Source organism: Betta splendens, chromosome 13 (genome assembly GCF_900634795.4).
Source record: "Betta splendens chromosome 13, fBetSpl5.4, whole genome shotgun sequence".
Taxonomy (NCBI): domain Eukaryota; kingdom Metazoa; phylum Chordata; class Actinopteri; order Anabantiformes; family Osphronemidae; genus Betta; species Betta splendens.
The window spans coordinates 18,851,262-18,873,890 of record NC_040893.2 but is presented as its reverse complement, the minus strand read 5'-3'; the positions used below and the strand labels follow the sequence as shown (position 1 = coordinate 18,873,890).

Genomic DNA, 22,629 nt, shown 5'->3' with positions numbered 1-22,629 from the left:
TCACAAAAAGTCTCTGCTGAAGTGAAATCACATTCCCGGCGTTGAGCCACAACTTGTTCATCCGCATTAGGAACCCTCCCACTCTCTCTGACCTCTGCAGCTCTCAGTCCGATGCATGTTTTTAATTAGTCATTTGTAAGAAACTGTCCAGATTAAGAGACGAGGGAGGATCCTCCCAACTGTCTCCACATTGGACCAACATGCTGTATTAACCCTCTGCATTTAAACATCTATATTTCTATTCATTCTAATTGTGATGACAAATATATTTTTGATGTTAAACATCTGTATTTGCATATAATGTTATGAAAGGTCCTTCCTTAAACACATCATCCTGCTTATTTCCTCCCTGTGGCACCATCACATTCCCTAAGGGTAAACCAATTTACATTCTTGTTTTGCTCTTCAGATCCATGCCAGTTTCCATGACAACATAGTTTCACTTTTTCATCCTCTGTCTCACTCTCTCGATCTCCCTCTTCTCGCTCTCTCTCCCGCTCTTTCCTTCCCCGCTGCTTCCTTCTAATGTTCTCTTGACCTTCCTCCAATGTTTCGTTTTTCTCTCTCTCCAAATACCGGGGTCCAAATTCCTCCTCTCTTCTCATTTACTCGCGTAATTGAGCTCATTCCTCTGCTTGCCATATACCAGCAGAGAATAATGGACTCAGATACAGCATCTCGGAGGAGGGAGCGGCGGAAGAGCATTCACAGCATCTTTTTGCATTTTCATTCTAATATATAAATGCAAAATAATTTATCTGCAGGCTATTTGACTAAGTTTTTAATATCTCCCGGCTGGTGTATTTGGCAGACCGATGCCTGAAGCCTGAAATTACTAAATCAAATCTATGGGCACAGTAGCCTTTCATTTAAATAAATATAGACTTGTTTGTACTAATTAGTGTGTCTATACAATTAGCATCCGGATCTCAAAAAGACGTGAACTAAGAGAAACAAGCAGTCATTTCGCTTATTTGTATTCAAGGGGTTTGATCTTATTTTCGTTTGAGTTCTGTGTTTTCACTGATAAATTAATGTGCAGGGTAAAAATATGCAACGCTTGAATTATTCAGTGATTGAAAGTGTTACCTGTCAACAGGTGTGTTGGTGCTTTTTTAGCTGATTAGTGCAAAGGAGACGGTGGAGCAGGAGGAGGCTGGTCTCCTGACAGCCTAACAGCTCCCACTCCGCGTGCGCGGGTCGTGTCACTGGATAAATCACTGTTCTTCTGTCCTGCGTTGTACTGGAACACGCCTCTATACAGTAGCACTCAACTGGTTGCCTCATAGAAATCAGAGAGGGGATTTTTAAATCATCCTTCGAGCATGAAGACGTCGTGTGGGTGGCCTTGAAACTGACGGGTTGCAGCAGGTGCACATGCTTGCAGCAACAAAACATCTGGAGACGAGTGCGACTGAGCTCCCCTCTTCAACAATGTCTAATAGTCCCTTGATTATACCACTTAGAGCTAAGTAGATCTGAGGGGCGGCCAGCACCAGAGAGGTATAGATGTCTTTCACTGCTACTATAGAGTAGAAATCAAATTACTGGAGGCAAAACAGGCTGCGCGCTATCAGATGCTCCGAGATGACAGAAGACAGAAAACACGGCTTAAACTGTCATCTCAATTTGAAAACGGACACCGTGCGTCTGCAGCGATCGTCCCGATCCCAGGTTCACGTCAGGTTCACGTCAGGTTCCGCCTTCCAGCTGACTTCTGCCACCCCCCCACCAGAGGGAGCCCTTATCTGAACGCAGAGCAGGTGGAAGGCTTATTCGCTTATAATAGGTCCCCTCGCGCATTTAAACCCGTTTTACTGTGATTTGTGATGTATTCCATTCGGTAGAAATGTAACGTTAGATTGAGGTTCAAACCATAATTAATTTAATTTTATCACTGGCTCATGTTCGTTTAATGAAATGCAATTAGAAGTGTGCAAACCTCAAATGAATGAATTAATGACTACAGCATAACCGCGCGCGCGTAATAACTGGCGTGTTGGTGACAGGAGACGGTCCGGTGACACGCGGATGCCCGTGTGGCCGCATTAATTATTGTCAGCGACTGGGAGCGATATGGACGCGCGCACGAACGCAGCGTCCTGCCCTTCCACATCTTGACTAGTGGGAGTCATGAACCGCTGCAAGGTGACGCGTCCTCTGATTCCAATCGAAACTTCACCGCAGACGCCGCGTTATTAATCGCCGTCCGCGGCGGGGAAGCGGCTCCTTTCTTATCGCACGTCGGGATCGGGACCGTCTTGCGCAGTGTTACGGCGCACGGACGGACGGAGGGAGCGAGCGAACGGCGGCCACTCCGGGGAATGTCGACTGGCCGTCAGCGCTGACATCGGCCTCCTGATCCGAGACAGCAGCCGAATGGGGTAGAGTACATAGCATTTCTCACTGCCACAGCCGAGGCGTGCTAGCGCTCCGTGGACGCCGTCTCTCCTCACGCGTGGACTAACTTTCTTCTCTTTTGTTTTTCCTTTATTTTTTATTTTTTGTAATGAGGTCTTGTGCCTGCTAGCAAGCCAGTAACAAAGTTCAGATCCCGTTAGCTAGCGCCGCTCCGCCTGCAGATGTGTGCTACGAGTAGCCTGGCGGAGACGTGGATTAGCATGCTAACTTAGCCGGGCACCGGGCTGGCGCAGCAAGTCCCCACTCAGGAGCGCGGGGGTTCACGTCGGGGGCGAGTGTCCTGAAATTCACCCGACGGGAGAACTTAAAAGAGGCCCAGCGCCTGCTCAGCCCTGCGTTTTATCGCGCTCCCTGCGCCGATAAGAGCTTTTCCCACCCGCAGGTGCGAATTACTAATATTAGCTTGTCAGCTAGCTAATCAGCCACCGCGGCGCTTGGACGGCTTTGCGCCGCGTTTCGTCGGAGACGGGCTGCGTAACGAGAGCTGTCACTTCGAGGCGCACACGCGACGCGGGCATGTGGACGCCGACGTGCTGGTGGATCCAGCGGTCGTTTCACGGCGTTGCCATAATGTGGAGTAATTATATCTGCTGGAGTGGAAACGCAGTGTTTTGACGGGCACTTCCTGGTCTCATGGAGGAGCGTGTGTAGCTGTCAAACTATGAGGCTCAACCTGTTAAAGGTTGGTCGTCAGATCGAGCGGTCTAACGCCGTAGGATGACGTAAATGACACTATTCACACAGGAGCCGTGTGTTCGAGCGTCCGTGCGGGTTCCTGTGCCGCCGTCACACTCGACATGTGAGCGTTCGAGGCTGCAGTGCTGCGAACTTCTGCTCCCTCCGCCTGTTGAACGTGGTGCCGTAGTGCTGCGCTCGAAACCTGCTCACAGGAAGAGAGTGCGGCGTCTCCGTGCGCGCACGGGGCGCTTCATGCCGTGTGTATCTACAATATCCTGCTGCGCTAAAAATAGCTCCTAACAGAGTTTGCAACTTGATCCGAATTGTCTTTCAGGCTGCAGCACTGCGTTGCTCCACTGGTGCCTCCGTCCGGAGCATCGCTTTGTCGTCAGAGCAGCGGCCACTCCTGGGTTTGGGCCTTAAGCGCCTTCTTTTGTTCTGGGCCTCTGCTTTGGTGCGTGTGTTGCTCCCCAGAGGCCTCATTCAATCCTGACGATGCTCTACTGATGGAACCTAGTGTGAGACATTTGCTGCTGTTTGCTGGAGCTCAATAGGGGAAATACGACTTTATTTCGAGTGGCGTCGTGGCTCGGCTTTAACCACCTGTTGGTTGGTAGCTGAGTAGCACACGCTGGCTTTTGCTGACTATTGTGTTAAGTGTCGTTGAGGCAGAGTCCAGGTGTGAATGAAAGGTCTTTCCTGCATCTCCTGTTTGGTCCTGAGCTGATTTGACTGGATAAGCATGTGGCGGCCGCAGCGCGTTCGCTGGCTGCGGTCGAGGCAGAACTGGCGAGCTGCTGACAAAGTAGTCTTTATCTGGTTAGGTGATCTGAGAGGATCGAGGGTGAGTTACAGGGAGCACCTCTAAGGTGAGCTATTAAAGAATAATGTGATATTGAGAACATTTCCACATGACGGAATACGTGAAGACGCTTGACTCCAGGACTCGTAGAGAAACGCACAGCCTCAGTCTGAGCGTCTCTTCACCAATGTGTTGGTTATTCATATCAGCCCAATATGCAATAAGTTCAGTACTCTGGGACTTTTTGTTTACAAGGATATTGTGAGATGACTAAAAATGGATGAAAGTGAGCTGAAGCCTGAACTTTTCTTCACTCAACAGGTCATTGCATCTTGCAGTGACTGTGGTGCATTTTACATTATTCCTTCAAGCTACTGATATTAATCATTGCTTCTTTAAACAGCTAATGTGATGGTGAATCAACTATTATTATTATTAACTGTTAATTGGAACATGCCTGTAAGCTAAAATTATTGCTTTCTGTGATAAACAGGGGGAGGATCAATTTAAAGTGTCAGGGTTTGGTTTTATGTTGTTTGTGTTTGGTTCCTCATTAATTTAGAAAACTGCCTGTTTGCTGCTGGAGTACTGTAGAAGCACAGTGTTGTTCAAGACTCACTAAACCTTTTTAATTTATGCACCCAGAGTGTAAAACTGCCTGGTGACTCCTTGGCATTTGGCTGCAGAAGTTGGTGGATGCTCCAAAGTGTTTACTTTTTTCTTGTTGCTCACTGAGCTCAGTGTGGTTTTAATGGTGCAAACAGGCAAACTGAGACTCCACATCTGGATCTGCATCTGTTGACACCCGTCCAAGGATTTCCTCTAATGCTTTTATAATCCTGTGCAACTTCTACCGCACTGTCCCTATTTTACCTGTCAATTATTTTTAAAAGCTTAAACATAAACAATCATAAGGAATTTACAAGTTATGTGGAGCCAAAAACAACGAAACCCCATAAAGAAAAAAAGCACAACAGGTGGTAGAAACAGTTGGTTTGTTTGGGACAGCAAATGCCTCTTTTCATTCATTCTAATGGTGAAGATGTTGGACCTCCTGCTCGTTCTGATCCAGTCCGTTCACGTGTTCTCTCACTTCTGTCTGTCCAACCTTGTGTTTTCCAGTTGCCTCCTTGCGTTCTCTCCTAACGTCTGCCATTTTACTCGCTCCCAGAAGACTTTGTAGAGAGGACAGAACCCTTGACCCCATGTACAAAATAAGCCATGAAGTAGCTGCTCTTACACCTTAAAGTGGGTTATTGGGGTCAATCAAGCAAAAATTGCATATGGCTATACTTTGATGTGACATTTGCATCTAATAAAAGCTCCTCAAACCTCTGTTTACATCACAAGCAGCCATGTTGAGCCTCATTGTACCACTTTGTAAGAAGTCATCCAGTTTGCCTAAGCATTTAGCACTGCACTGTAGGTCTGAATGAACAAATGAATGAATGAATGATATGGGACAACACCTGTCTTTGTGTACATATGTCTGAAAGCTCTAGAACACAACCTGCATATCGTTTGTGTCACGAGTGATTAGACTAAATCTGATTTACTTGTCATTACTGCCTTCATTAATCCCACTGCTTTTTCAGAAATATTTCCTGCTTCACTTGACATTTTCATCATCATGTTTTCATTGGAGAAGAACGTTGTGTCTCAGATCCTCCCCTTTGTTGTCACTGTTCAGTTGAGACCTGCATCAAACGCCAGCGATGCTTTGAGATGTTAAGAAGTCTCTGTTGTCACGTTTCCTGTGGACGTTGTGTGGCAGCCGCCGTTCTGCTCATCCCCCAGCGGTTAGCCTATATTTACCCTGGCCCCATGACACGCTTTGTTGCCAAAGCAACCTGCCTCAACCCCCTGCTGTGCAGAGACTTTTTATTTTGGCCCTCACCTGTGGGCTGTCCTCTGTCCTGCAGGTTGTCCCCAGCAAGTCCTATGAAGAGACTCTAATTGTGTGTGGAGGCGGCAGCGGTGGGGAAAAATGTAGAGATCCGTTCTGTTAAAGGTTAAAGATGACAGAGCTCTGGACAAGCTGCATACCTTCTCCTTTTTGGATGTTTGTTCACATGGCTGCTGACCTGTAGTAACCTCCTCTTATGCCTGTGGACGAGTGCATTCCCACAACACCAGGCTGCAGGAAAATAAACCGTGCTGGGAGGGAGGAGAGCCACAAAAACGACTACTGTATCGCACACAGGATGAAAATCGGCTTCTATGCTTCTAGGCCTGTGATCAGGACTTTGCTGCCTGTTTCTCTCCTAAACATCTGGACCATTTCTTTTCCATTTTTGTTCGTTACCTACATCTTCTGACAAAATACAAACACAGTCTGCTCTGTGTTTAAAGTGTATTGCTTTAAATCAACGTGATGCTCCACTCCAACTGGACCCTAGTCTCTTTGGTCCCTAATCTGGAATCATCTGATACTAAGCACGGATAGTTGGTGCTTTCTAATTAAGTGGTTTTCCAGCAGTGACATCGTTCAGAGACCCACGAGGGACACATTTTTTTTCTATCTTTTACTTTTTATTCCAAGACAAAATCTGCTCCATTTATCAAAGTCTGTTATTTTCTTGGTGCTGGCACCAATAATCACTCAAATTGTCCTGATGGCAGTCGCTTGGAAGCAGTTTTGCATTATTGGTCCCAGCTGGTTTTCCTTGAGTGGGAGTTGGCAGGGGACTGTAGGCTGATTCAACATCCTTAAACCTAGCAGAGCCTGCCTGTCTTCATCCATGTTGACTTTTTTTTTTTGTTAATTTCTCTGGAAGTTGCACTAAATGGAAACTGACAGATTCATCAGCACGTGCCTTGTGTTTCAAAAGGAAGTCTTTCTTCCTTTTTTATTCATTTTGCTCATTTTGCTTATATATATCATTGTCACATCCACATTCACAGCTTCTCCCTTTAATTTCATCCTGTGATCGTGGGTTATTTCTACCATAAAACTGTATAAAACCACGTCGCATCACATTGCTTTAGAATTTGTCACATTCTGCTTGAAATTGCCCCATTTGTTAAAAGCCCACAGATAGATCCACACATGCAGTCTGACTGAGCAAGGAGGTGGTCAGTGGTGATAAGGGTGACAATTTGGGCTTGTTTAAAACCTTTGTGTTTGAACATGAAGAGAGTCATTACGGCCGCCAAACAGCCCACATTACACACGGTGTGGCAGGAAAGCAGGCGCATGGAAGCTGAAACCTTAGTTCCCTGTTGTGGTTTGAAAAAAAACAGAGCAGCAAAAGGGTTAAATTTGGTCTCGCAACAGAAATTTAAAGTGATTGTCTGTTGTCTTAAAGTGCAGAGTGGATTGTGAATCATGGAATTTGTCTTTGAAAACAAGTAGTTTCACGCAACTGTGGGGGATCATTCACCTGTTGTTGGAAATTATTGTGATCACATGAGGTGTGGAAATGTTTAAACACTTTGATATTGAGTTGGGGAAACCGTGCCGTACTGTATGTGGTGAAAACAAGATGACGTAATGAAAAAAGGAAACTCTAGAGACTGAAATGAGCAGATCTGCTTCCGTCCTCGTTAGCTCTGTTGTTCGACGCCGTCTTCGTTTGCTGTCGTTTCTCCGCCAGCGCCATAAACAGGTCGCTGCATCATTTCTGCAGGCTCCTCGTCGCCACGCTAACGTTGCTGATGACCTTCGTTTAATCAAAGTTAAACATCCAGTCGCTTCCAGCAGCCTTCACAGAAATCATCACATAATCAGGACCTGAACTCCACACACGGAGGACTCGGATGTTTGTTGCTGCGGTGCTTTTATTGATTTAAAAGCTGAAGAAGAACATGATGGAGGCTCCAAGGACAAGTCTTGACTGCATTAGTCCTTCAGAGAGGAATGACTGTGATCACAGTCATACATGTTGTGTTAGCCACGGCCTCGTCCAGCCATTTAACTCATTTTCCCCTCATACGCATCACATTTCCACTGGCGCCGTGTGCAAATGCAGTTAGTCAATCAGCTGATGTCATAAAAGTCTCAGTGTGCACGTTTGTGTAAGTGCTCGCGCTCCTGTGAGACGCGCGCGCACGCACACACACTTCATTCATCAGTGCTGTGAAACACTCGGGCCTCTGTTTACTGGTGTTGATCTGCAGAGCAGCTCTGTGGCATCTGTGTTTTGGGCCTGACTTCAGATTCTGTTCTCACTGCTGGCCCTGACTTCCCAGGGCTCTCTGGGTCTATTAATACCCGCTGGCTCTAAAAATACAGAGCACCGTGTGACCCAGTGGGACTCGATAGACGCTCATCCTCCCACTGTAGACAAACGGACACACAATCACAGTTGAGGTTTGTCTTAATGCACTACGTCAAATGCAGATACAGTTTCCTCCTTTGTCAGATCTGTAAGATGAATGCTTAGTTTTCATGCTGGTGAGTGTTAGCCTACTATGCTACATGCTATGGATTTCAAAACTCATTGAATTATGTCTGTAATTTGTTTTGAGCAGCGACTGAACACTTGGATAAACCCCAGCTTTTAAATTGAATTTGTGTTTGAAACAACCTGTGACGATGTCTGCTGGAACTGAGCATATTGAGCCCCATGCATGACCTTTAGTCAGAGAACCGCTCACCTTTGCGTACCTGCATGTGCAGCTGATGCCTGCTTCGACGGGAGCAGAGCCCGTTTCATTGAGAGGCTTCGTATTCGTCGTCCTTGTCACATTTGTTTCTCTTTGGCTTCTGCTGCCTGGCTCAGCGGTTTGCACAGATTGGTGTGTGCGCTAAAATAAACAGGCAGTTGGATCGTTACCTCAGAGTTATTTATAAGAGCTTTGGTAATGCTGGATGGACAACGACATGTTGGTTCATCCGCAGGACATAAACTGAGGAAGCGCGACACGCTGGTGAGCAGATTCTGCAAACAAAGCAGAAAAGCTGCTGCTGCTAAAGCTAACAGCGAGCGGCAGCAGCGTCTGGATCAGCGACTGACACACTGGAGACCACAGTAATACATTCATCAGTGAATTGCAACGCTAACGCTAGCGTTAGCTACCGTAATCTGCTGCCTTTGCTTAGTGTAAAACAGTAGCTTTTTGTTGTAATGGAAGGTGCCTGCGCATCTGATGCCATCTGATCCAGACAGCTGGAGGCTTTTTCTTTTTATAGAACTGGCTCAACCATTGCTAACAAAGGTAAATGAACTTGAAAGTGCGAATTTAGACTTAATCACAATACGGACAACTAATCCCTGCACACACAGGTCCTTCCATGATTCTGGTCATACTGTAGCAGTGTTGCTGCCCTCAGTTTCAGTCTGACGCTGCCTTTGGTGACGATCAGGCCAAAGCATCACATCACTATCATGCCCTGTGAAACAGCATCATACTTTCTGAGCTCCAAATGGACCTTAAGGGTCATCAGCGTCAGGATTCGTAGCCACGACCGCTGTCCTACTTGGCATCTTGTTTGTTTCTACAACCTGACTCATTCACTCCTACAGACTTCCTCTGCAGGCTTAACTTGAGTTTCTAGGGACAGATGTTCACGCCCCTCTGATTGTTCAGAGTCTGAAGCGTTCATAAGAACCTTGTCTGAAGTGACACTTATTCAAATTTCTGGTAAATGTGATATTAATTAAAAAAACACTCAGGCTCCATCTCCCTCTCACTGTTCTTTAAAGTGGTCACATTGTGCCTAATGAAATGTTTGTGTTTCTGGGCCTCCGCTAAGTGCAAATACATGCACCTTTTTATTATATTATGAATTACACTCACTGCTCAGTGTTTGCATGGAGGCTACACTGTCAGAATTTACTGGGCATTGTAAATGTCACCCTCCATCAGGTGCAATTATTTTCCTCATTTTTAATAGTCTGGTAATCGATGATGATTCGTTTTTCATGTACTTGTTCAATAATCACCGTCTTCATCAGCATGGTTTATGCCTGGCTTTGATTAGTCATCAGTGCCCTTTAAATAGCTGGTGTTTGTTTGTCTGCTTGCTCCTTTCTACACCAAGATATGATCCAAATCAGGTTTCCGTCCATAACTCTGGGCCTTTTATTCTGCAGGGTTGCCAGGTGGGAGAGTTTGTTTTAAATTGCTGCATAGATAAATGACACAAACATTCAGTCATGCATGAGATAAAAGCATAAGAGCCACTCTGAAAAGTAAAGTCAAAGTTTGAGAACTACAACCTGTCAGAAGGGAAAGAATAAATGTTTTGAAGAGCGGAGGAACAGGAGAGAACATCCCTCAAGTGATGTCAGTTCAACTGATTCTACAACTTTAATTTAATTGCAAATTAATTTCACAGCAGCCACCTTGATTTAATTTCAGTCAAATGTCACCATAATTACGACGGATGGTTTCTCCAGCTGAGCTGTTGAGTGTGTCATTATGTGCAGGTCAGAATGTTAGAAACCCAGATGACGCCCATTAACGTGGTCGTGGTTCTTCAGGTGCATCTGATTAGTCCACACCTTTTTATAAACAAGAACTAGTTGTATAAATAATAACAGAATGATCTCCCACATAAAATAGCTTTTTTAGCCAGCACTGTATGACTTGATTTCTTTGCTTGAACAGTGAAACCTGCTTTGTTTGAAATTTATGACCATGTAACAGCTCAGTTAAACATTAATGTGCTACCTAAAAACTGCTGTTCATGCCAGCGTGTTGTTTAGCCACCACTCGGAATTGTGTTTTACATCACCTTATTTATTAATAGTAACATGTTTAAAAAGTTTTACCGCTTTTGACCTAAACTCAGTAAATCGAACATTTAATCAACAGACTGTTCTTTTACTAAGTGTTCGAGGAAGAAATAACTGGGTTTGAGTTCATTTCTTCAGGCGCCTGTTGATTATATCAAGTACACCAAAAAAGCCTTGGAGTGTCCTTAATATCAGCTGCAGATAGGCCAATCTTCTCTTTCGAACCGTCTACCCGAAGGTCACTGTCTCACCGTATGATTAGTCTCCTCTTTGTGTTGCAAAAAAGCAAGTGAGTCACTCTCTGTCAACAGGAGTGACGTCTGCCTGTCCCCGCGTGAGTTAATGAGTGATGGAGTCCTCAGCCAGCAAACAAGGCACCTCTCTGTGCTGACTTGAGCCCATGTTGGTTAATGACTAATTGCAGCATTGTGTTGTCCGTTACTTGTCAAGGTGAGTGAGCTGTACGAATGGTTCTGTCAGAGCGGGACAGCTGATCAGGCCCACTGTGGTGGGATTGTGTCATCGGCCAGAATGTTGAACTGGACCTGCATAATGTGAGGCAGATATCTGGGCCAGAGGTTATTGAACAGGCTGAGGTGGCACTTCTGACCAACTGCTGTTCAGCAGCAGCAGGTGTGGAGGTTCCTGTCCAGACCTGCAAATACTGAAGAACTGTTTATTGCTCTGGGCTTGTTTTTTTTGTCAGACAATAGAAAACATGTACAGTGCAGCTGGTCTGGAGTCAGCACATCACAGTGGCAAAGGTTCAAATCGGAAGCTTGAGATTATGGACACAGGCAGGTGTGGTGTTGAGGGAGCGTTGACTGGCAGCTGTGGACTCAAACCCAGAACCATTAGAAGCAGGTGTGCGTGTCACTGGTAAACTCTCGAGGTTCGGTGGTGTTTCTAAAAAGCCTGAACTCTCAAACGCGGCCTTGTTGTATGTTTTTGCCAAAACTCTGTGTGAAACCGAGAGAGAATATCTGAGAGGAGGAGCGGGCGAGCAAGCGGGCGAGCGAGGGAGAGACAGGTATTGCTTCAGACAGTGTTGTGGAATGTGTGGTGGAGTTTTTGTGGTTTGCAAAGTGTTTGGTAGGAGGAGGCCCTAAAACAGCGCTGAGCTACTTTCTGAGCTGCAGGTCCCTCCCACGGCTCCAGCTCACGTCTCGCTCTCGCTCCCTTAAAGGAGCAGCTGCCTCACGGTGGCACTGGCTTCGCTCTCGTCCGTCTTTTATTTTCTCACGTCTTGCTGGTGCGTTTGACGTTGACGCACCCATTGTAAACAGACTCGGACGGGTCACGTGGACCGTGGGGGTCACTGCCAACCTGCACTCATACATGTCATCCTTTGTTGTCCCTCAGGTTCCAGTGTGGTCAGTGAAGTGTCCTGGGGAGTGTCATGGCAGTGAGTCAGAAAAATGAGATGAGGTGAGTGAAAAGGCAAAGATGTTTGTCTTAGACGTCCAAAATGTTTTAGCAATCATCTATTTAGTACAGGTACTCTACTATATCAGCAGATTTAGTGAAACTAGCTTTTCTGATTATCTATATATTCCTATTATATCTGTATTTACAGGGCTAGACTCTGAAATGCTGATCATGACATGTTGTTTCTCCACCAGTATTACCTGTAAGCAATGTGACCTGCACTGACGAACACAGCTATTCCCCATTCCTGACCTCCACCTCAATCACCAGCCAATCAAATGCATCAAGACAATAAACTGGCCAATCATGGCAAGCAGGTCACCAGCGACGGCAGGTCACAAATACCCAGTGTAAACCAGCAGGGAGCTGCTGGCCACCTGGGCACCAAGGGCATCGGTGCTGGCAGCCATGCAGTCAAAGCCAACCAGATTTCCCCCGGCAACCCTGGCCTGAAGGCTGTCAGCCAATCGGCGAGCGGCGTTGGCGGGATGCTGAAAACCAAATCCAAGCGGGAGCGAAGTGTCTCCATCGAGTCGAGAACTGTGGCTCCTCCGGCCCTGGAGGCAGATGCCAAAGGAGGTAAAGCATTTACAGAAGACGCTGTCAGCATCTGGGACGCCTGTTTGTTTGTCTCTCTAAGTATGCAGAAGTTCACTTCCTTCGCCCTCTATCAGCCAAATCTTTACCCGAAATACCAGATTACGTACGTTCACCTCCTCCACAGCAGGAAGTGAACGTACGGACTGAGAGGACAAAAGAACTTATTTTCTCTTTTGCTTCAAATGCCCTGACCTTTCAGCGAAGCGCTAGAATTTCCCCCTGGCTTTTGATCGCTCACGTCGTGCCCGCGCTGCAGTGACGTGTCTCACATGAAAAAGCGCCTGTGCTTTTCTGTACTTCTCAGACGGAGAGACAGGTCATGAGGTAGCGAAAACCTAGTCAGCCTAGAGAGCTTGTTACAGCAGAGAGCCAGAGGTGGGTGGAAAGGCAGAAATTTCCCTTTAAGTGAGCGTCTCCGTACGAGGCGTTGGATTTGCATTTGTGCGATCACGTGAGCGTCTGACTGCAGACGACATTATTGTGATTATATGAAACTCATCCGGGCTTCCTGTACATGACTTGAGACCCGTACCTTGTCTCGCTCTCAGGCAGAGGCGTGGTTCCAAAACAAAGAGCCACAGGCTGAAAGAGAATGAGAGCAGGGAAGGGAAATCTGTCCTGGCTGCATCTGAAACCCCCGGCTCCTCGCTCCCTTAATCACAGACAAACTCACAAGCTCCCGTCACTCTCAGGTTCATTCTCACAATCCTGTTTTGTTGTTTCTAAATACAAAAGCGCATTCAAATCTTCCCCCCTCTGCCCATTACTTTAAATAGTTCTCCCTCCACATGGAAACTTGTGGAGTTCGCCCCAAACAGCAGACATGGCGCAATAACTGGCATTTTGTTAAGATGAACTACTGTAAACTGGGAGTTGAGCTCGCTGGTGTTGCTGTTTTGAAGTCGCAGGCTTCCCCCTGCTGTCCTCCCCCTGTGTTGTCACTGCAAACTTCCTTACTTACTGTACATTTGCTTTTTGAAATCTGTGGTTACCCAACAGTGACGTGTTTACCGGAAAGTGTCTGTCTGCCACAAAGTCCCTTACTTGTCTAGTAATGAACCTGAAAAGAAGTCCTCGATGGTTTTTGCTTTGCTGCTCCTCCAGTTGTAACTGGACTTTAAATTTGCTTTCAGGAGCGGCTTGTGCGTCATCTTCCACAGGTTAAGGCTTCAGCACATTTCTTGCAGCCTCGTCTAATGCACAGCACATGCTGTCCACGAAGATGCCAGAATGTCAAAGCACACGCAGCAGCAGGAACAAAACCTGTGGAACTTATTGACATCCTTTGTTTTCGATCTCCGAGCTGATTCTGCCTCATTAATTCGGTGTAGTAATAAATTGGTGACCGCATGTCTGTGTTCTCTAGACGGCGTCATGCGCAGTAAGCGCCGTTGTGTTCTGGAGAAGAAACAGCCATATAGTGGCGATGAGTGGTGCTCTGGACCCGACACAGAGGAAGATGAGGACAAGCCACGTACTGCAGCCCACCGTGAGTGAGAAGAGAAAATGTCTAACTGTATCCATTATTGTTTTCAAATCCTTCACATACTTCAGAGGTTGCTGCATGGAATACCAAATATCTCTCCTTCCACATATTTGTCTTTAAATGTGTTTAGCGCCATCTAGTGTTTGGATGTAGTCAAAGGAATTTCAGTATAATTACAAATCAGACCTTAATCCAGTCTGCTGCTGTGTTGCTGTTTCTTTCCCCTCTAGGGGACCGTGGGCTGCCAGGTCCTATCCAGGGCTCCATGTCTAATCCTGGGGGTCCTGTAGTGGGATGTGGAGTGGGGTCAGGGCTAAAACCAGAGCCGCCTCTGCCTTCACAGCAAGTGGTGTATGTTTTCACAACCAGGCTAGCCAACAGGTAAGAACTGTTTTTGGGGCTAATGGAGAGAGTGTGGTTGTTTTGCTCACATTGCTCTGCAGTAATCACGTGGTGTGTATATATTTTATGTAGCCTATATTGATATGGCTCCTTTTGTTTGGCAGTGCTGCAGAAGCAGTCATGAAAGGACAGACGGATTCAATTCTTCTGTTTCACCAGCAAAATGTTCCACGCACCAAGTTGGAACAGGTAAGACTTTAGTGGCAAATTACATAAAGGGTTTTAATGTTTTTAACTGTGGCCGAGTGAGTGTTTTTCCACTGTAAAGAGAACAGGTGCAAAGCATGTGGGAAGGATCATTTGTTTATCTATTATTGGCCTCGTATCTTTTTCTTCCTGTTTCCATTAGCAGTTGTTGCACTGTAAAAAGGAAGTGCACAATTAAAATCAGTAATCTGAATACATTTTAAGATATTCTTATCATTTTTATACCTAGTTTTTTGCCATTGCCTCCTTCACAAAAAAAAAACAGTAAAATGTCATTTTAGCATCGCTTTTAAATTTTTTTATGCCCTGAATCTCTTTCTTTTCTCTTTTTCAGGGCCACACAGGAAAATTTCCTAACTTGTCTGAGAAGGTAAACTCCAGTACCTCTCCACTAACAGGCACCCCTAAATCGCAAAGTGGAACTCCTCGGCCAGCTTCTGCAGGAGTTGGAGGCCCATTGCACAGTGCAGGAACACCATCATCAGCAGGACACTCGGACAGTGAATCCTCTCAAACTAGACCAGGCGGGCTTCCCAGCAATAATAGCCTTGCTGCCCATAGGTCAGAGGGAGGGAGCATCACCAAACCTGTAGCAATGAGCACAGGGGACATGGCGGGTGCAGGGGTTATGCCTCTTCCTGTTTCTTCAGGTTCCCCTTCTGAGAATCCCTCTGTCCTATCTGCACACCTCCAAAGTGATACAGGCCAAAGGGCTGGCCCAGTAAACACAGACGGTCTTTCCAAAGAGCAGCTGGAACGTAGGGAGCGCTCTTTGCAGACACTGAGAGACCTAGAGAGACTGCTTCTGCGCAGCGGGACAAGTGGCGGTTCTGTAGACACAGAAGTCGCCAACAACAGTTCTGTTACTAATGCCTCCAATCTGAATAATAACAATAATACTGATAGGAATGACAATCTTGAAGATGGTAACAATGGTACTAAAAACCCTGGAAATTGCAGTAGTGGTAATCTGCTGTCATCGTTGGCTCCAATGGGAGTGTTAAAGAACTATGAAGAACCTCTACAGTCAATAATGTCTCAAACACAGTCCCTTGTTGGGCCTGCTCTTGACAGCCCTCAGTTGAACTCTCACCATAATTTACCACCCCCTCATCATCAGCTGTCTTCTCCTGGGGTTGACATGGGTCCCTTACTTGGACCAGAAGGGCTAACCCCAGAACAAATGGCATGGCGGAAACTCCAAGAAGAATACTACCAGGAGAAAAGACGGCAACAGGAAATGCAACCTCCCACTCATCCTCAGCATTTTAGAATGATGACTGAAATGGGAATGCATGGAGGACCCATGATAAGAGGCCCTCCTCCTCCCTATCACAGCAAGCCTGGAGACCAGCAGTGGGGTCCTGGCAACATGATGGGAGGAGGAATGGGTGGAAATGCACGAATGTTGGAAATGCATCAAGAGGGGCCCCGAGGCCCAAGGTTCCTGGGACAGATGCAGAGAGGGCCTCTTGGGGGATCGGGGTTCCCTGGTAGTCCAGGTGGAGTTTTGTCAGTGGAGGGACTAAGCTCCCAAAGACCCACCAGACCAGGGATGATCTGGTTAGACGACATTCCCAACAGTATAGGTGGCGGAGGTCCTTTTCATGGCTGTTATCCTGGTGGACCGCTTCAGCACTTTCAAGGTGATTCTGAGCATTTGTTAACACGTGAGGAAATGTTTCGCATCATGGAGAAACGACAAATGCAAGGGCTTCCCAGGTTTGAGCTTGACAGATTAGCCAAACAACAACAGCAGCAGCAGCAGCACAGCAACCTAGGCTCCAGAATGGTCGATAATCCCGGGGGCCAAGACTTTACCAATCTGGGAATTGGTCGGGGGCCAGCTTCTGCTCGAGGTGATCCAATGGACTTTTCTGTCTCACGTGAGATTATGGGCTCTCCAGGAGGGGGTGGTCAGATGGTGGATTCTCCTATTGGAAGTAGCCTTGCTATGAACATGAACCCTCAAATGAATGTTCAAACACAACAGCAGATGATGTTATCTCAGAGGCTCAGAGGAGGGTCTGCAGGTGGGGGATCTTTGGGTGAAATGTTTAATCCTGGTGAGATTTTACGAATCAGGGGTCAACAGAATGGAAGAGTAGGGAATAAGGGAATGATGCCAGGACCTGATGGGCCATTCCAGTTTACTAATCAAGGTCCCTTCTCTGGAGGACAGGTAGAGGGTCCCTATCTTCAGCAACCAGGCCCTGATATGTTTGGGCCTGACCAGCAAGGTCCTAATCAGATGGGAGGCACATCACGTCTTAGTCACATGCCAATGACGGGAGGCCTCAGGGGAGCCGACCTTGGTCCCAGGCACCCATCTGACCTATCAATCAGTGTAAATCCCCTAACTTCTCCTTCTCATCAACTCAAGTCCCCATCCCTTAACCAGGAGCCATCTCCCCTTCTACCGTCCCCCTCTGCTCCAGGTCTGAAGTCGCCTTCACAGATTTCTACTTCAGTGCATCATCCCCCTCTTCCCCCTGCATCAGGCGCTGGCACACCTTCCTCGTCCTCCATGAAGTCTCCCCAGATAATGGGGGCCTCCAACCTTGGTTTGCACTCTCCATCTGCGTCTCCTGGACAACTCAAGTCCCCAGCCATGGCTGTGGGCTCTCCTGGGTGGTCATCCCCTAAAACGGCTCTTCCAAGTCCAGGTTGCCCAACCAGTGGGAAAATAGTTGGCAGTGGAGGCAGTAGTTCCACTGATACAGGTACGTTCTGGATCCACAATATATTCAGTATTTTTAAAAAATGATGTTGCTTCTAGGACTGATCACCAAATTTCTGGAAGGGAAAATAATCATAAACACTTTTATTCCAAAACACAAAATAATGTTGTATGTGCAATTTGTTTAGATACAACGTAGTGTTATAAGGTCGAACAGCGTTTCATCAATGGAACAACGTAAACGTTCAGATGGTGGCTTGGAAACAGGTTATTCTCCTGTTTATTCCATTGTTCAGATATTCATGACATTTCTTGTCTTTTCAGGCCAGTCACTTCCCCCCAGGAGTTCTAACTCTACGCCGATTAGCCAGCCAGGTTCTATGAATCCTACCATGCCATTTACGTCGTCTCCTGATGCCCCTCCGTCGCAGAATCCTTTATCTCTTATCATGTCACAGATGTCTAAGTATGCCATGCCCAGTTCTACTCCTCTCTACCATGACGCAATCAAGACAATTGCCACTTCAGATGATGAGATGTTGCCTGATCGACCTCTTCTATCTGGTGTCAGCATTGGAGGTATGGAAACTGGGACAAATTGTGACATGGCAGACTTTGTCTTATGATATTCAACTAACCTGGTTTTAATGAGTCACTTCAAACAATAAAATAGAATGATCCTTTTAAGTCTTTCATCTAAGTCTAGAAAATCTCCCCTCGTAATATAGTTGTGCTGTTTAGAGGTGCTCTGTTTTTTTTTTTTTTTTTTTTTTTTTTTTTTTTTCACATTCTGGCTATTTTTCCTCTCCAGGAAACCTGGGAAATTCCCAGACCTCCCAGATACCAGTCTCCCAGGGCTCAATTGGACCCCACAGTGATCCACAAAGCCCAATGGGTATTGTAAGCCAGAGTCAGCAGCACTTGTCACATGATGCCTCAGGACCTGTGCTTTCCTCCCCAAACCAAATGGGGATGGCTGCCATGATGGGAGGAGGTGCACCTGATGGAATGGGGCCTTGCAACATTTCACTCATATCTCAGAACCAGATGGCAGGTTTTCCTCGAATGCAACCGCCATCACATGGTCCCATGCACTCACCTATTGGAGGAATGTCACAGAATTTCTCTCAGTCTAATGAAGATATTCTACCACCACAGCGGTTACATTTGCTAAGCAAAGATCATCCTCATCAACGCTCTTCAGACTCATTCGCCTCTATGCCCCTGGGTGAAGGCCCAGATCTAAGTGAAGTAATTCGACCCTCTAATACAGGGATTCCTGAGTTTGATCTCTCCCGCATCATTCCTTCTGATAAGCCCAGCAGCACTCTTCAATACTTCCCCAAGGCTGAGCCACATCAGAATCCACATCAGGGGCCACCGTCCCAGCAAGCTACTCCACAGCAGCTCTTCAAACAGCTTTCTTCTGGCCCCTCACACAGCAGCGGGCCATCATCTAACCCCCACTTGGCAAACCTACAGAATATGATGGCTGAACAGCAGCTTCCACCTCACCCCTCACATGGTGGAATACGGCCAGGCATTGCTCAGGGGGTCCCTAGAGGTATGGTTGCTGGTGGAGGCATGGGCCCCATGTGCCCTCCAGGACATATGATGGGAAGGACAGGCATGTTGCCTCAGCAACAATTCCAGCAACAGCAAGCCATGATGGCTAACAACCTTCTCCATCACCCTTCCAATCCATACTCCGGAATGATGTCCCCCCAACAGCATCCACATAATCTAATGGCACAGCAAAACCTTATGATGATGCAAGCTAAGCAGCGAAGCATGTCGATTCCTGGGGATCCCTTTGGCCCCCAGGGTCCACTAATGTCCCCTCAGGGTCCCATGATGGGTCCTCCCCATCCACAGTCTGGTATGATGGGTCCCCAGTCCCTCAGACAGCGGGGAATGTCCCTGGACAGTCCCATTGGCTATGGCTCTGGAGGTATGGCCAATATGCCATTCTGATCCAGCTCAAACGGTTAAAACAAACTAAAATCACAAGCTGTTCTACGTTACCTTCCCATTGTGTCCAGATTCCTTTCCATGTTATTCTTGCAGTTGTTTGAGAAGAGGACTTGTTTAAAAAAAAAAAGATAAATCTGTGATAATCTACACTTTTTGGATTACAGCTTATTAAAATGTAATATTTAAAGCCAGTGTAACAGTTCAATAAGAAATCCGAAGCCATTTTCTAAAATACTGTAAAATATGTATATTTCAAATATGTATGTATGTATGTGTTGTGGGAGCAGAGTGGTGGTCAGGAGTGGAGTGCCTCAGATTTCATTTTTTAATATCACTGATTTATTTTCTCCAACTACCAAACATAAATATATATAATATATACTTGCTGTACATAAGATGCAATTTGTGATTGTTTGCAGTTGGTCTGTATAACTGTTTTAATAGAAGTCTAAAGATAGATTAATTCTGATCTGAGGTGGTGTTAATTTTGGTTACTATGTTGTTAATTACTGTTCTTTGGTAACACTGACAATGGAACACAGTTGCTGTATAATACATGAAATCTTTATTAAATTGAATTAGCAGTAGCTACAATACAAGCAAAAACATTTTGGTCAACAATAAATGACTGCGTAAATAAAACACGTTTGAAACGCAATTAATGAAGCAATGTGTACAATATTGTCAGTATTGTTTAATACAAAACACCAGCATCTCTGTTACTTGACTCTCTGCCAGGGTTTCTTACATGAAGACGTAGCTGCTGGTGGTGGTGACTCCTTCAGAAACAGACGGTCGACTGTGACTCTGAGCCTTCGTGAACGGCAGACAGAGGCGGCTGCAGCCCGCTTTACACAGCAGCTGGATCAACTCATTGCGGAACCGCACCCCGACGAAGGCGTAGAGGAAAGGGTTCAGGCAGCAGTGTGAGAAGCCCAGGCTCCTCGTCACGTCCACGGCTGCTTGCGTGGCCACATAATAGGAACATTTCTCATATTTGATGACCTGCACCTCTGCCAACGTGTCTATGAGTAAGGTGATGTTATACGGCAGCCAACAAAAGCAGAAGATGACGGTGATGAGCAAAGCCAGTCTAATGGCTCCTTTTGTGGCTTGACTCTTCTGACTGCTGCGCAAAGTGATGACCACTGCTGTGTAGCAGTAGCTCATCACAGCCAGAGGCAGGAAGAAGCACACGTGCTCGAAGACTCGATTGGTCAAAACCCAATTGTTCGAATGCATTTCATAATTGCTATAGAAACAGGTGAGTTTGGATGTGTTTGTACGTGACACAGAGAGAAACACGACATTTGGGATGGATAAAGCCAAACAGACCAACCAGAGGGAGATGCACAGCAGGTGCACGGTTCTGGGACGTCGGCTTTGCAGGCTGGGGATGGCACGGACAATGGCCAGGTACCGATCAAACCCGATGCACGCCAGCAGGAGGCTCCCACAGAAGATGTTGAGGTTTTTCACAAGCCCCATCAGCTTGCAGAGAAACTCCCCAAACAGCCATTCACCGAGGGTTTCAGCCACATTGAAGGGAAATGTGAAGAGGAGCATGAGGTCGGCCACGGCAAGATGTAGGAGATAGATCTCTGTGATGCGCAGCACTCGTCCCCGTCTGAGGAGGACGGTTATCATCAGGCCGTTCCCTGCCACTCCCAGCAGAAAGATGAAGCTGTACAGCACAGACTGGAACGTGACGTTAAACACCTGCATGTCCATCTTGTCCGCACCACAGTAATTGTCATCGATGTCAGTATAGTTATCATAGCTGTCTGTGTAATTCCCATCATCATATGGGCCTCCTGTTAACTGCAAGATATAAAAGGGAGGGGGGTTTAGGCTGTATTAGTGAGCTTTGCTGTGGGTTCACTTGAGTTAGTTCTACTATGCATTCTCAGTCATTACAAATGTGAACAGTTTTTAAAACACATGTTCATTTTTGTGGTTTTACTGACAAATTGCATTGCAGGAAATGAATACAACAGATCAGATTTTTTCACTTCCCCTTTATAGAAACTTAAAAAATGTTCTGTGGGTAAACGTCCTACTTTTGTTAAAAGATGATTGATTTTAAACAACTGCTGGATGACACAAGAATGATTGATTTCCTAAGGTAATTGTTTTTTAGAGTAATCCACAGCAAGGCAAAGCAATAATGTAAAGAAATGTGGGCTTTAATGTTAATAGCACTGAGTATAACCTTCATAACAGCTCAAAATGTTTTAATAATTAGATATTAATTTATTTAATCAAACTAAGTCAGTAACCAGACTGAACCAACTGAAATAACTAAATTAAAATAAATGGAATGAAGCTGTGGCACAAACAAAACGTGCATAACTGTAAATTTCTGCTCTTATTTTCCCAATGACACAAAAGGAAAGCATCCGTGTTGACTCAAACGTGACCACCTTGTATTTATTACAGTACAATTTTTACAGTTAACAATTAAGTTAAAAATTCCTACTGCATTCGATGTGTTGATTAAATATATAAACTTTCTTACTGTTTAAATTAAAAAGCTACGTTAATAGTATGTAATACATTTGTTTCTTTATTCTGCCACCTGCTGCAGCTGTGGTTTAGACGATAGTGTTTTAAACCATTTAAAAACATTAGTCAACAACATACAGTTATTTACCATTCACATCAATTCATTAACATGTCCTACCTCATATACGACTGAACCCATATTGCTGCTGTGCAGGCTTGGTGCCTATCACACTGTTGCAGTGAAGTGTCCCTTCCTTCCTGCTGTTGTCTGTATTTCCCTTCTTGATGTCTTTGCTGTGGGGTGTCGTTGGTAGAAACAAATCACAAAGGGCAAAAGCGTTCCAGCAGCTACGCATGCAACACCAGCCATGCATGCAGCTGCCGTAACAGTATCACAACTGACAAAGTCAAGCTTGATGAGTGAACGTTGTAGAGATATGTCAGCCTTATTTAACCAAATCAAACAATGTGCTGATATGACAGCAGCACAGACATGATTTATTACCACTATCCAGCTTTGATGCTGGCATTAAATCAATGTTTTTGCTTATGTGTTTACTACAAGAAGTTAAAAACAAGGGAGGTTTCCCCCCTTTAGATTTTCTGAATATTAGATTTGATTTTTATGTGTGGAAAAAAGTGTTTCTTTCATTCTCTGGAGATTATGCAGAAACAACAGAAGGTTGTCATTGGGAATGTCCCAGTCAAAACGCTAATGAAACCGAAAAATACGCCATTTGACTTCCTGCCGTGGGCATATATT

The 22,629-nt window shown here is 45.8% G+C and overlaps 2 protein-coding genes across 3 annotated transcripts; one reads left to right on the top strand and one right to left on the bottom strand.

Annotated features, from left to right (window-relative positions):
- Positions 1 to 1,993: 1,993 nt before the first annotated feature.
- On the top strand, positions 1,994 to 20,019 carry bcl9l (bcl9 like). Of its 2 annotated transcripts, none has more exons than XM_029170166.3 (9): positions 1,994 to 2,384; positions 11,947 to 12,012; positions 12,207 to 12,591; positions 13,979 to 14,101; positions 14,329 to 14,479; positions 14,605 to 14,689; positions 15,042 to 17,430; positions 17,712 to 17,966; positions 18,199 to 20,019. In XM_029170166.3, the coding sequence occupies exons 3-9, from the start codon at positions 12,291 to 12,293 to the stop codon at positions 19,359 to 19,361; spliced, it is 4,467 nt and encodes a 1,488-aa protein (XP_029025999.1). In that variant the 5' UTR covers positions 1,994 to 2,384; positions 11,947 to 12,012; positions 12,207 to 12,290; the 3' UTR covers positions 19,362 to 20,019. The 2 variants fall into 2 exon arrangements, with proteins under 2 accessions (XP_029025999.1, XP_040929257.1); XM_041073323.2 differs by having other exon boundaries at positions 1,994 to 2,803.
- LOC114867495 (C-X-C chemokine receptor type 5) lies at positions 19,661 to 22,458 on the bottom strand. Its single transcript, XM_029170170.3, has 2 exons — positions 22,045 to 22,458; positions 19,661 to 21,182 (listed from the first exon to the last, which is right to left on the bottom strand). The coding sequence occupies exons 1-2, from the start codon at positions 22,063 to 22,065 to the stop codon at positions 20,106 to 20,108; spliced, it is 1,098 nt and encodes a 365-aa protein (XP_029026003.1). The 5' UTR covers positions 22,066 to 22,458; the 3' UTR covers positions 19,661 to 20,105.
- Between the last annotated feature and the right edge of the window lie 171 nt (positions 22,459 to 22,629).